Source organism: Coregonus clupeaformis, chromosome 25 (genome assembly GCF_020615455.1).
Source record: "Coregonus clupeaformis isolate EN_2021a chromosome 25, ASM2061545v1, whole genome shotgun sequence".
Lineage (NCBI taxonomy): Eukaryota > Metazoa > Chordata > Actinopteri > Salmoniformes > Salmonidae > Coregonus > Coregonus clupeaformis.
Window position 1 is genome coordinate 30,779,302 of NC_059216.1, and position 14,236 is coordinate 30,793,537.

Below are 14,236 nucleotides of genomic sequence, written 5' to 3' on the forward strand. Positions count from 1 at the left end.
ATGTGCACAATGGACATGAAGCTAGAGTTATGGTAAGGGTTTGGGGTTAGGATTGAATGTTATGGTTAGGGTTACCTGGAAGTTGTAAGCCAAGCAGATGCGTGCGTTGGAGCAGAGGGGGTTAAGGTGCAGGGCGGAAAGGAAGTCCCTCTGAGCCTGTTTGGTAGCCTGGGTGTGGCCGTAGTCCATGCAGGCGTTGCCCCGCCCCACGTAGGCATCTAGGAATAACGGGCTGATCTGCATGGCCTGGCTGTAGGCTTCAACTGACTCCTGGAGCTGACCCAGCCTAAAGGACACACCCAAGCACACAGGCACGCACAAACACACACACACACGTCATAGAGTTAATTATAAGATGTTGTTAAAGCAGTATGCTCTTAAAATCCATTCCCATAGAAAATAAACATCACCACCCATCTAACTGGGCACATTTAAAGATCCTGTGAAAAACAGTCATTGTTCAGGCTAGCTGATGACCGTGCAACAACCACTACTCTACTCCACATCTATTAACACTCTCCAAATGACCACAGTTTCCAAAGGAATTGGTGCCTCCCAGTATATGTGTTCTGGGTCAATACCATTACCTATAATATCCCCATTCTAAAATGTGTTTCATAAGAAGGGGGAACGACATGAAGGATCACATCTTTCAATAGAGCATGTCTGAATGACCTTGCTGAGTGCTGTTCCTCTGAGTGTCTCTTTTTCTCCGAAATGCTTTCTGTTTCATTTTCTTTCCCCCAACTCTCTGAGAGCCATGTTTTAGCTCGGCGTGAACAACCTGCTTTCAATACGGCTTTGAACATTTGAAAGATGTTAAAAGGCCTCATGGGATTTCTCTGTGAGAAGCTCTCTATATAGATATTCTGTTTTATTCTTCTATGTTCTGTACACAGGGAGAGTAAAGAGACAGTCTGGATGATTTCTGCTGTTCCCAACACTGGTAGCCTGATTACAACGTGTCTAACAGTAAGATGAGAGAGTGTCTTACAAACTCAGTGTGATACAGGGATTTGGCCTGTGAGTCAGCTCATGACCACATTAGAACAATAACCATTAAAGTTATTAATTGAAATCATCAATCATTCTTCATAAAAGGTCATGCAGTGTTTATGGTCTTGCCTTCAGGCAACACGCAAATATTAATTCACTATTAACGGCAGCATAAGTTGGATTTCCCACTGGAGGCTCAACTGGAAATTATGAATACCACTAAAAAAATTTAATGAATAGCATGGTTTGGATAACAACTTGAGATACTGCATGGAATATACTATCAAACTCTGAAAGTAGAGATGCTTGGGAAGAATAACATGTTATTGGGTGGTGATACGGTGTTAGGGTGTCTATACTGAGTGTGTGAGGGGAGAGACCTGTGATGGTAGACTCCTAGGGCATGGTAGATGGTGGCATCCTCTGGACTTCTCAAGGAGGCAGCTTTGAAATCCTGCAAGAGAAAGATAGTACACCACAACAACAACTTCACTGAAGACACCATGGATGAACAGATTAACAGGTAGATGATGATTGTGGTGCTACCGAACACATTACTATGTGATATTGCTATGTACACTCCAATGGTATCATGACATGAATAGGAATGAAGAAACAGAAATATGCAATCAACGCCAACCCTGCTTGTGATGAATGATTGAACAATGTGAGATAACTAATCGCCTATGGCGAATGCATACAACCTATATCTATCTATCTATCTATCTATCTATCTATCTATCTATCTATCTATCTATCTATCTATCTATCTATCTATCTATCTATCTATCTATCTATCTATCTATCTATCTATCTATCTATCTATCTATCTATCTATCTATCTATCTATCTATCTATCTATCTATCTATCTATCGACCATGTCCTAACACATACACCATATCTACCATGTCAATAGTAATACTTACAACCTATAGTATGTACCATGTCCCATAGTCTCTTTGTCTAATACATACAACCATTCTACAGATGCAGGATCTTAAATTTGAGACAGTTCGCTCCATCAGGAAAATAATCCTGCAGCAACAGGAAATTTGAATTATGTTGTGGTTTATAATTAATGTACATTTTTGTAGGGGTTGATACATTTTTCGTAAGGGAAAATCAAATCTGAAAGTGCATTGCAGGAAAGTTCTCCTGCAAAAGGATGATCAAATTAAGATCCTACATCTGTACAATGTCCCAAAGTCTCTCTGTCTAATATATCTGTCCAGCCTGGGCTCAGTGGCTTGAGAATTTGCACAGTGAACAATGCCTGTTGACAATACTAGCTACAGGACACTACCTGTAAGGCATTGTGATGGTCACTCAGCTCCACGTAGAGAAGGGCACGATTGATTAAGACCTTCAGGTCAATCTCCTTCTTGCTGGGAAGGAGGAGGACAATCCCATAGTCTCTAAGAGCCTGGGGGATCAATAGGAAACAACAGTTATGACAATAAAGAACTGATGTACTAGCAGCAAGGGACATAAACACAGTGGGGAAAAAAAGTATTTAGTCAGCCACCAATTGTGCAAGTTCTCCCACTTAAAAAGACGAGAGCGGCCTGTAATTTTCATCATAGGTACACGTCAACTATGACAGACAAATTGAGCATTTTTTTTCCAGAAAATCACATTGTAGGATTTTTAATGAATTTATTTGCAAATTATGGTGGAAAATAAGTATTTGGTCACCTACAAACAAGCAAGATTTCTGGCTCTCACAGACCTGGAACTTCTTCTTTAAGAGGCTCCTCTGTCCTCCACTCGTTACCTGTATTAATGACACCTGTTTGAACTTGTTATCAGTATAAAAGACACCTGTCCACAACCTCAAACAGTCACACTCCAAACTCCACTATGGCCAAGACCAAAGAGCTGTCAAAGGACACCAGAAACAAAATTGTAGACCTGCACCAGGCTGGGAAGACTGAATCTGCAATAGGTAAGCAGCTTGGTTTGAAGAAATCAACTGTGGGAGCAATTATTAGGAAATGGAAGACATACAAGACCACTGATAATCTCCCTCGATCTGGGGCTCCACGCAATATCTCACCCCGTGGGGGTCAAAATGATCACAAGAACGGTGAGCAAAATCCCAGAACCACACGGGGGGACCTAGTGAATGACCTGCAGAGAGCTGGGACCAAAGTAACAAAGCCTACCATCAGTAACACACTACGCTGCCAGGGACTCAAATCCTGCAGTGCCAGACATGTCCCCCTGCTTAAGCCAGTACATGTCCAGGCCCGTCTGAAGTTTGCTAGAGTGCATTTGGATGATCCAGAAGAGGATTGGGAGAATGTCATATGGTCAGATGAAACCAAATATAACTTTTGGTAAAAACTCAACTCGTCTTGTTTGGAGGACAAAGAATGCTGAGTTGCATCCAAAGAACACCATACCTACTGTGAAGCATGGGGGTAGAAACATCATGCTTTGGGGCTGTTTTTCTGCAAAGGGACCAGGACGACTGATCCGTGTAAAGGGAAAGAATGAATGGGGCCATGTATCGTGAGATTTTGAGTGAAAACCTCCTTCCATCAGCAAGGGCATTGAAGATGAAACGTGGCTGGGTCTTTCAGCATGACAATGATCCCAAACACACCGCCCGGGCAACGAAGGAGTGGCTTCGTAAGAAGCATTTCAAGGTCCTGGAGTGGCCTAGCCAGTCTCCAGATCTCAACCCCATAGAAAATCTTTGGAGGGAGTTTAAAGTCCGTGTTGCCCATCGACAGCCCCAAAACATCACTGCTCTAGAGGAGATCTGCATGGAGGAATGGGCCAAATACCAGCAACAGTGTGTGAAAACCTTGTGAAGACTTACAGAAAACGTTTGACCTGTGTCATTTCCAACAAAGGGTATATAACAAAGTATTGAGAAACTTTTGTTATTGACCAAATACTTATTTTCCACCATAATTTGCAAATAAATTCATAAAAAATCCTACAATGTGATTTTCTGGATTTTCTTTTCTCATAGTTGACGTGTACCTATGATGAAAATTACAGGCCTCTCTCATCTTTTTAAGCAGGAGAACTTGCACAATTGGTGGCTGACTAAATACTTTTTTCCCCCACTGTATGTAACATATAGGAGCATAGACAGGAGCATAAACAAGATGTTGGCTGACACACAGATTACGAATCAAAACATATTAATTATAGATGGTTGGAGCACTTCTTTCTTTCCTAACACAAACACCTCCCTTACAGAAAAAAACATTAATGTGACTTAATGTGAAGTTAATTTGATAACGTGACAACATGTGAAAACATAAAACTACACATATGAGAACATGATCTCATGTGAAATATACGTGAAATAAATGTGATAACATGTGAGCATGTGAAAACACAATCTCATGTGAAATAAATGAGACAACATGGGGAGGCAAAATTTCAACATTTGATACCATGAATACGATACTGTATTTTTACTGCTAAATGAAGGTGTTAATGAGAAAAGACAGTAAGATGCTGTATGACTCAACCTCACTTGGGATTTGAACTCACAACCTCTTAGCCGCTAGTTACCTGAAGTTCTTGCTACACCACCAGATACGGTCCACAGACTTATTGTCAAGAATGCATTTCTGCCCTTTCCTAAAAGCTACCCAGAATCAAGTAAATAATTGTCCAATTATCACCACCAATGTAAAACTAGCAGTGCTCAAGGACACTTGACATTGTAGAGTATACATGAATTCTTTGGGGATTTGAACTTGCAACCTCTTGGTTGGAGTGCAGCGATGTTTCTGCAGTACCGCCAGCTTCATACTCATAGCTTTGAACATACACTGAGTTAACCAAACATTAGGAACACCTTCATAATATTGAGTTGCACCATGCCGTTTTGCCATCAGAACAGCCTCAATTTGTCGGGGCATGGACTCTACAAGGTGTCGAAAGCGTTCCACGGGGATGCTGGCCCATGTTGACTCCAATGCTTCACACAGTTATGTCAAGTTGGCTGGATGTCCTTTGGGTGGTGGACCATTCTTGATACACACGGGAAACTGTTGAGCATGAAAAACCCAGCAGCGTTGCAGTTCTTGACACACTCAAACCGGTGCGCCTGGCACCTACTACCATACCCCGTTCAAAGGCACTTAAATATTTTGTCTTGCCCATTCAACCTCTGAATGGCACACATACACAATCCATGTCTCAATTGTCTCAGGGCTTAAAAATCCTTCTTTAACCTGTCTCCTCCCCTTCATCTACACTGATTGAAGTGGATTTAGCAAATTACATCAATAAGGGATCATCGCTTTTACCTGGATTCACCTGGTTAGTCTATGTCATGGAAAGAGCAGGTGTTCTTAATGTTTTGTATACTCAGTATTAACACACTAAAAAAATAATGGTATGGTTAATGTACACTACAGTGTTGTTCCCTGGGGTACAAAAAGGTCAAAGGTACACTTCACAGGTACACATATGAACTCACATGGTACAGTTCGGTACCTTGTAGGTATAATGGGACATTTCTGTTGCTAATATTTTGTAGGTTAGCTGGTGTTTTGGTGTCGGAGGTGTAACTGCATTAAGGTAAAGTGTTGTTCCCTGTTGTAAAGAAAGGTCAAAAGTAAACATAAGGTACCTTCAGATGTACACATAGGAACTTATGGTACTGGTCGGTACCTTTTAGGGTACATGTGCGGATAATCTAGTAAAATGGTAAATTTTTCTACCCAATATATTCAATTTAATGCTGCGTTCGTAAACATGTGGGTGGTGGGAAATTATCAGTTGTGAAGTCGTAAATACCAATTGGATGCATTCACATGGTTTGACGTCATTGACTAACGCTGATTGGCTAATGAACAACAAGTTGCGTAAACCATAAACTAAAAGTACAGCTATCATACTTGTAAACAAATTATAGTGATCAAAAACCATATTAATAGATTGCTTTATTAATAGATTGCGAATTAGCATGTCGGAAATGTCAGAGTTTCCTTGTTCCGACTAGCATGTGAACGCGGCTATACTGCACTTTGAAATGTACAGTGCATTCGGAAAGTATTCAGACCCCTTCACTTTTCCACATTTTGTTACGTTGCAGCCTTATTCTAAAATTGATTACATAGTTTTTTCCCCCCCTCATCAATCTACACACAATAACCCATAATGACAAAGCAAAAACAGGTTTTTTGAAATTTGTGCACATTTATTAAAAATAAAAAACTGAAATATCACATTTACATAAGTATTCAGACCCTTTACCCAGTACTTTGTTGAAGCACCTTTGGCAGCGATTACAGTCTCGAGTCTTCTTGGGTATGACGCTACAAGCTTGGCACACCTGTATTTGAGGAGTTTCACCCATTCTTCTCTGTCAGATTGGATGGGGAGCGTCGCTGCACAGCTATTTTCAGGTCTCTCCAGACATGTTCGATCGGGTTCAAGTCTGGGCTCTGGCTGGGCCCCTCAAGGACATTCAGAGACTTGTCCCGAAGCCACTCCTGTGTTGTCTTGGCTGTGTGCTTAGGGTCGTTGTCCTGTTGGAAGGTGAACCTTCGCCCCAGTCTGAGGTCCTGAGCGCTCTGGAGCAGGTTTTCATCAAGGATCTCTCTGTACTTTGGTCCGTTCATCTTTCCCTTGATCCTGACTAGTCTCCCAGTCCCTGCCGCTGAAAAACATCCCCACAGCATGATGCTGCCACCACGATGCTTCACCTTAGGAATGGTGCCAGGTTTTCTCCAGACATGACGATTGGCATTCAGGCCAAAGAGTTCAATCTTGGTTTAATCAGACCAGAGAATCCTTGTTTCTCATGGTCTGAGAGTCCTTTAGGTGCCTTTTGGCAAACTCCAAGCGTGCTGTCACGTGCCTTTTACTGAGGAGTGGCTTCCGTCTGGCAACTCTACCATAAAGGCCTGATTGGTGGAGTGCTGCAGAGATGGTTGTCCTTCTGGAAGGTTCTCCCATCTCCACAGAGGAACTCTGGAGCTCTGTCAGAGTGACCATCGGGTTCTTGGTCACCTCCCTGACCAAGGCCCTTCTCCCACGATTGCTCAGTTTGGCCCGGGCGGCCAGCTCTAGGAAGAGTCTTGGTGGTTCCAAACTTCTTCAATTGAAGAATGATGGAGGCCACTGTGTTCTTGGGGACCTTCAATGCTGCAGAAATGTTTTGGTACCCTTCCCCTGATCTGTGCCTCGACACAATCCTGTCTCGGAGCTCTACGGACAATTCCTTCGACCTCATGGCTTGGTTTTTGCTCTGACATGCACTGTCAACTGTGGGACATTATTTAGACAGGTATGTGCCTTTCCAAATCATGTCCAATCAATTGAATTTACCACAGGTGGACTCCAGTCAAGTTGTAGAAACATCTCAAGGATGATCAATGGAAACAGGATGCACCTGAGCTCAATTTCGAGTCTCATAGCAAAGGGGCTGAATACTTATGTAAATAAGGTATTTCTGTTTTTTATTTGTTATACATTTGCAAACATTTCTAAAAACCTTTTTTCGCTTTGTCATTATGGGGTATTGTGTGTAGATTGATGAGGGGGAAAATAATTTAATCAATTTTAGAATAAGGCTGTAACGTAACAAAATGTGGAAAAAGGGAAGAGGTCTGAATACTTTCCGAATGCACAGCAGGTGGACGCAATGTGCTGGTGGGGGCTCATTAGCATATTTTGGGTTATGATATAAAATATGTTGTTTTTGTGCCAACTGTCAGTTGGAATGTTGTACCAGTTTAAGTGGTTCTATCATTGTGTTGATCAAGGTTGAACAGCTCTTTAGCTCGGTCAGTTGTAAAAGCATGTGATATTCAAGAGCTGCACTGTGAAGAGGTTACTGTGCATTTTCCAGTAGCTTAATTGCAGCTTGTTCACATGAAGTTAATGTTTTCAATAACTTACTGTCAACTAGTTGCAAGTGGGTTATTGTAAAATTCACAGTAACTTCCTGTAGCTAATACATCACATTCACTGACCTGATGTTTGGTAGGTAAGTGAATATTACAATGACATGTTGACTAGCTATAAATGAAACATCATATGGCTCTTTTGTAGTACATGCACTTATGTCAGCATTTAACAAGGCTGCAGAACTAACAGCTTTGTGTTTATTAACAGAATTCAACAGAGCACATTAACTGGGATCTCATGGGAGACCAAAAAGAGTTCGCTGAAAGCCACGCCTCCAATAAGCTACTCCTGCAATCTTCTGGTAGGCTGCCAATGCTACAGTATGCTGCCAATCAGCAAGTGATGCGCATGTTGTCAACAGAAGAGTCAGCGAAGGCACAGTAGGTTTGCTAATAAGTTACTGTGAATTTTACAATAACTTACTAACTAGAAGATTCCAGGTAAGAAATTACAAATTCACAGCAACTTCTGGCAACAAGTTGCCATGAACTTAATGGAAATTACACAATAACCTTTTTACAGTGCAGCTCATTACTAATACATTCTCTTACAAAGTTTGCAGAACAGACAGTGTGAAAGGAGTTGCTTAACTTGCATCGGCATAACCATCAAACACTTAAACTGCTACAACACTTCCGCTGACGGTTGGCACAAATGCACATATATTTGGCCATGCCCCCAAATATGATAATGTTCCCCACCAGTACATTGCCCCCACCTATATTTCAAAGTGCAGAAATGTATTCTTGCCAATAAATCTGTGGTTGATCTCTGTCATGGCCACAGACTTGGTGGCAAAGCAGGAAATTCAGATTGCTGGCATCCAAGAGATTGTGACTTAAAATCCCAGGTGTGGTTGCGTCCCAAGTGTGCTAAACAATGTTGAGGTCAATTCCATTTAAGTTCCAGTCAATTCAGAAAGTAAACCAAATTTTCCACTATTGAAAATAATTGGAATTAGAATTGAAATTCCTGTGTACTTCCTGAATACAGTTCGTTGTTGTATATTGACTAACAAAATACAGTTCAGCTGTTGAAATACATTAAAGGTTTTTTCATTTTTTTTCACCGCAACTCAGTAGCCGGTAACATACTATAAAATACACTGAAGAAAAATATAAATGCAACATGTAAAGTGTTGGTCCCATGTTTCATGAGCTGAAATAAAAAGATCCCAGAAATGTTATATACGCACAAAAAGCTTATTTCTCTCAAATGTGTTTACATCCCTGTTAGTGAACATTTCTCCTTTACCAAGACAATCCATCCACCTGACAGGTGTGGAATATCAAGAAGCTGATTAAACAGCATGATCATTACACAGGTGCACCTTGTGCTAGGGACAATAAAATCCCACTCTAAAATGTGCAGTTTTGTCACACAACACAATGCCACAGATGTCTCAAGTTTTGAGGGAGCGTGCAATTGGTATGCTGATTGCAGGAATGTCCACCAGAGCTGTTGCCAGAGAACTGAATGTTCATTTCTCTACCATAAGCCGACTCCAACGTTGTTTTAGAGAATTTGGCAGTATGTCCAACCGGCCTCACAACCGCAGACCACGTGTATGGCGTCATGTAGGCGAGCGATTTGCTGATGTCAACGTTGTGAACAGAGTGCCCCATGGTGGCGGTGGGGTAATGGTATGGAACACATAAGCTACGGACAACAAACACAATTGCATTTTATCAATGGCAATTTGAATGCACAGAGATACCGTGACGAGATCCTGAGGCCCGCTGTTGTGCCATTCATTAGCCGCCATCACCTCATGTTTCAGCATGATAATGCACGGCCCCATGTCGCAAGGATCTGTATATAATTCCTGGAAGCTGAAAATGTCCCAGTTCTTCCATGGCCTGCATACTCACCAGACATGTCACCCATTGAGCATGTTTGTGATGCTCTGGATCGACGTGTACGACAGCGTGTTCCAGTTCCCGCCAATATCCAGCAACTTCACACAGCCATTGAAGAGGAGTGGGACAACATTCCAAAGGCCACAATAAAAAGCCTGATCAACTCTATGCAAAGGAGATGTGTCACGCTGCATGAGGCAAACGGTGGTCACACCAGATACTGACTGGTTTTCTGATCCACGACCCTACCTTTTTTAAAAGTTATCCGTGACCAACAGATGCATACAGTGCTATGAAAAAGTATTTGCCCCCTTTCTAATTTTCTCTACTTTTGCATATTTGTGATACTGAATGTTATCAGATCTTCAACCAAAACCTAATATTAGATAAAGGGAACATAAGTGAACAAATAACACAACAATTACATATTTATTTCATAAACAAAGTTATGCAACACCCAATTCCCCTGTGTGAAAAAGTAATTGCCCCCTTACACACCACCACCACCATGCTTAACCTTTGGTATGATGTTCTTACTGTGGAATGCAGTGTTGGGTTTTCGCCAGGCATAATGGGACCCATCTCGTCCAAAAAATGGACTCAAGTTTGCCAAAAAGCACCTGGATGATCATCAAGACTCTTGGAAGAACGTTCTATGGACAGATGATTCAAAAGTATAACTTTTTGGACGACATGGTTCCAGTAATGCCTGGCGAAAACCAAACTCTGCATTCCACAGTAAGAACATCATACCAAAGGTCAAGCATGGTGGTGGTGGTGTGATGGTTTGGGGATGCTTTGCTGCCTCAGGACCTGGACGACTTTCCTTAATAGAAGGAACCATGAATTCTGCTCTGTATCAGAGAATTCTACAGGAGAATGTCAGATCATCTGTCTGTGAGCTGAAGCTGAAGCGCAGCTGGGTCATGCAGCAAGACAATGATCCAAAACACACAATCAAGTCTACATGAAAATTGCTAAAAAGCAACAAATTGGAAGTTTTGGAATGGTCTAGTCAAAGTCCAGACCTAATCCAAATTGAGATGATGCGGCAGGACTTGAAACGAGCAGGTCATGCTTGAAAACCCACACGTCACTGAGTTAAAGCAGTTCTGCATGGAAGAGTGGGCCAAAATTCCTCCACAGCGACGTGAGAGACTGATCAACAACTACAGGAAGCATTTGGTTGGAGTCAATGCAGCTAAAGGTAGCACAACCAGTTATTGAGTGTAAGGGGGCAATTACTTTTTCACACAGCGGAATTGGGTGTTGCATAACTTTGTTTATGAAATAAATGTAATAAATATGTAATTGTTGTGTTATTTGTTCACTTATGTTCCCTTTATCTAATATTAGGTTTTGGTTGAAGATCTGATAACATTCAGTATCACAAATATGCAAAAGTAGAGAAAATTTGAAAGGGGGCAAATACTTTTTCATAGCACTGTATCTGTATTCCAGTCATGTGAAATCCATATATTAGGGCCTAATTTATTTATTTAAATTGACTGATTTCCTTATATGAACTGTAACTCAGTAAAATTTTTGAAATTGTTGCATGTTGCGTTTATATTTTTGTTCATTATAATAAGCGCATCTAAAGTATCCTATAAGTTTAAATGCAATTGCAACTGAGGCATGCCGAGTTAATTTGCAGGCCAAAAAGTAGCCTACCAAAGTGCATCGCGATTGACAGTAAATATAAAGCAAAACACTATGTCACATGTGAAGTGTTCCAAAAACACGGTTTCACATGATTTCACATGTGAAAATCCACATCATCACATGTGAATTGTTCCAAAAACACATGGTTTCACATCATTTCACATGTACAAAACATGTGGAAATGTCACATGTGAAATCATGTGATTTTCCACATGTGAAATCATGTGGTTTTTCCGTAAGGGCTCTTTAGAAACAACAAACGTGAAAAGAAAAAGAGAAACTCAAACCGACCAATTCATATTCCTTCAGCTGCTGATAACACACTCCACGGTTGTAGTGTGCAAATGAGCAGGTTTTGTCTATCCTCAGGGCCATGGTCAGGTCCTCTACGGCTCCTTTGTACACCTGAAACAAAACCAGGCTAAATTTAAACACAAAGAACCCTACTAAACAGTGTGCACAGTCATGCAGCTCTGCTCACTCTCTATGGCTGAGCGCCAGAGGCATAGAGAGAAGTAACTCTCGACTGAGCTGACAAGAGTTTTTAAAAAAAAAGTGTGGTGGAAAGACAGAAAGCCCAAACACATAATGAAAAAATAATATGTTGATTATCACAGAACCTTGGGACAATACAGTTGGTTGAGTTTTCTCACTGAGGCCAATACGACACATTATCTCAGTTGGTAGGGCATGGTGCTTGCAATGCCAGGATAGTGGGCTCGATTCCCAGGACCACCCATGCGTAAAATGTATGCACGCATGACTGTAAGTCGCTTTGGATAAAAGCATCTGCTAAATGCCATAATTATATTATTATTATATATTATTAGTATCAACCTTCTCTCTCCCACACAACTCTTCATATCCTGTCTCAATAATTGGATGAAAGAAGACAATGCCCCTCTCAAAGGTAATAACTGCCCTCGAAATTAATTTTAAAATACTGATAAAACAGTTAAGGACATGTATTTATACCTCACAAAATGAAAATAATCAAATGACTGGCAATGGCAATATTGATAACTCATTATTCTTAATCTAGCCATGAAGAATAAGAGCTTTCATTACAGAACCCTATCTGCACTCATTGGACTCTATGACCACTCTTTCACAACAGTAAATGGTGAGTAAAAAACCATAGAAGAGATATAATCTCTCAGCCACTTTCAAGTGGTGAGGTGAATCATACTACTCTGCATTGCATTCATAGACAACATTACATTCATAGATGTGGTGTATTGGAAACGTTATTATTCAGAATAACCAATCATATTAATTCCAAAGAGGGTTATGGTTTGAATTAACAAATAGTAATTGGGTTACTGCCCTCCAAAGAGCGTGATTGGCTAATGAGATGCAAGGCTGAAGAAGCAAAGAGTGATGGCTAGCTGTGTTACCTGTGTGAGTGTGAAATAAACGTATTCCGTTGTTTTACAAATTAGCGACGTCTTGGAGTCATCAGTAAAGAACCCAGCATCTAAGATGCAACAATAGACAACAAAGGAAGGCATCCCATTCATCTCACCTTCAGGTAGAATTTGAGTGCTCCTCTGTACAGGTAGACTCTGACACTCTTGGGCTGGATCTTAATGGCTTCATTGCAGTTCAGGATGGCCTTTGAATAGCGCCCTTTGGCGCCATAGAAGGCTGCGCGGCTCAGATACACCTTGAAATTCAGACACAATGTACTCCAATCACAACAATTCCACACAATGTGTTCCATTGCACTGCTTCTGTATAATGTGGTTTCAGATAGTTCTTCTATCAAGAGAACCAGTGGTTACGGAGCCTCTACCTGGAACAGGTCGGGGTTGATGAAGAGGGCTCTGTTGAAGTCCTGAACACTCTTGGACTGCTGCAGGCGCATACGACAGAGCCCACGCTGGTGGTATGCATCTGCAAAGTCAGGGTTGATCTTCACTGCGTTGCTGAACGCATCAAAAGCCTGTCAGAAAACATTACAGAAACTTCACATGGGATGTGAGTTCAGTGAAAGAGGCCTTGCCATGTCAGTATGTACTGTACCATAGACTATATCAAAATAGCGGCATGTACCTAGTTAATGTGTTATGTAACATGAACTGAACAACAGGTGTTTCACTGCATGAAAAAAGAGAGAAAAAAAAGACTTGCAAAAGAGAAAGAGCTTGAGGTTTGACGGTTAGAAGACTTAGTGGATTCAAAAATTTTGTGTTGGAGTAGCCTGAGTGCCAGTCTGTTTGTGCTGTCATGCCAACTCCTTGACACTCATTGTCATGCCAAACACTGGGACCAGGCTAGTGTTGGAGGGCCATGCAGCCAAATAACATGGATATCTGAACAGATGCCTCGTTACTGCACCTGCAACAGGAGAGCCAGTGCCATGTAGCAGAGTCCAGTCAGATAGAAGACCTCTGCAGCTTCAGGGATGTTGTACAGGTTGGTCTCATTTGAGCTCAGCAGAATCAGGGCTTTCCTGAAGCTCTCTACTGCCTCCTACAGCACAGTCACCACACACACACACACACACACACACACACACACACACACACACACACACACACACAAACAAACACACCACAGAAGGCTGCTGAGGGGAGGACAGCTCAAATTAATGTCCGGAATGGAGTAAATGGAATGTTATCAAACACATGGAAACCATGGAAACCATGTATTTGATGTGTTCGATACCATTCCATGAATTCTGTTCCAGCCATTACTATGAGCCTGCGCTCCCCAAATAAGGTGTCACTGGACGCCTGTGATACACACTTCACCAACTCCCCCAGACACTCACTCTCTCCTGATGACAGGGCATGTTAGGCCATGGTTATTGGTATAAAAA

The 14,236-nt window shown here is 41.5% G+C and overlaps 1 protein-coding gene across 2 annotated transcripts in view; it reads right to left on the reverse strand.

Annotated features, from left to right (window-relative positions):
• ttc6 (tetratricopeptide repeat domain 6) overlaps positions 1-14,236 on the reverse strand; it is a 35,209-nt gene that overhangs the window by 4,823 nt on the left and 16,150 nt on the right. For both annotated transcript variants that reach the window (XM_041848085.2, XM_041848084.2), the window contains exons 22-28: positions 13,753-13,887; positions 13,208-13,357; positions 12,938-13,078; positions 11,704-11,817; positions 2,301-2,420; positions 1,377-1,450; positions 76-286 (exon numbers count right to left, since the gene is read on the reverse strand). In XM_041848085.2, coding sequence (XP_041704019.1) covers positions 76-286; positions 1,377-1,450; positions 2,301-2,420; positions 11,704-11,817; positions 12,938-13,078; positions 13,208-13,357; positions 13,753-13,887 — 945 coding nt within the window. The remainder of the gene's footprint in view (positions 1-75; positions 287-1,376; positions 1,451-2,300; positions 2,421-11,703; positions 11,818-12,937; positions 13,079-13,207; positions 13,358-13,752; positions 13,888-14,236) is intronic.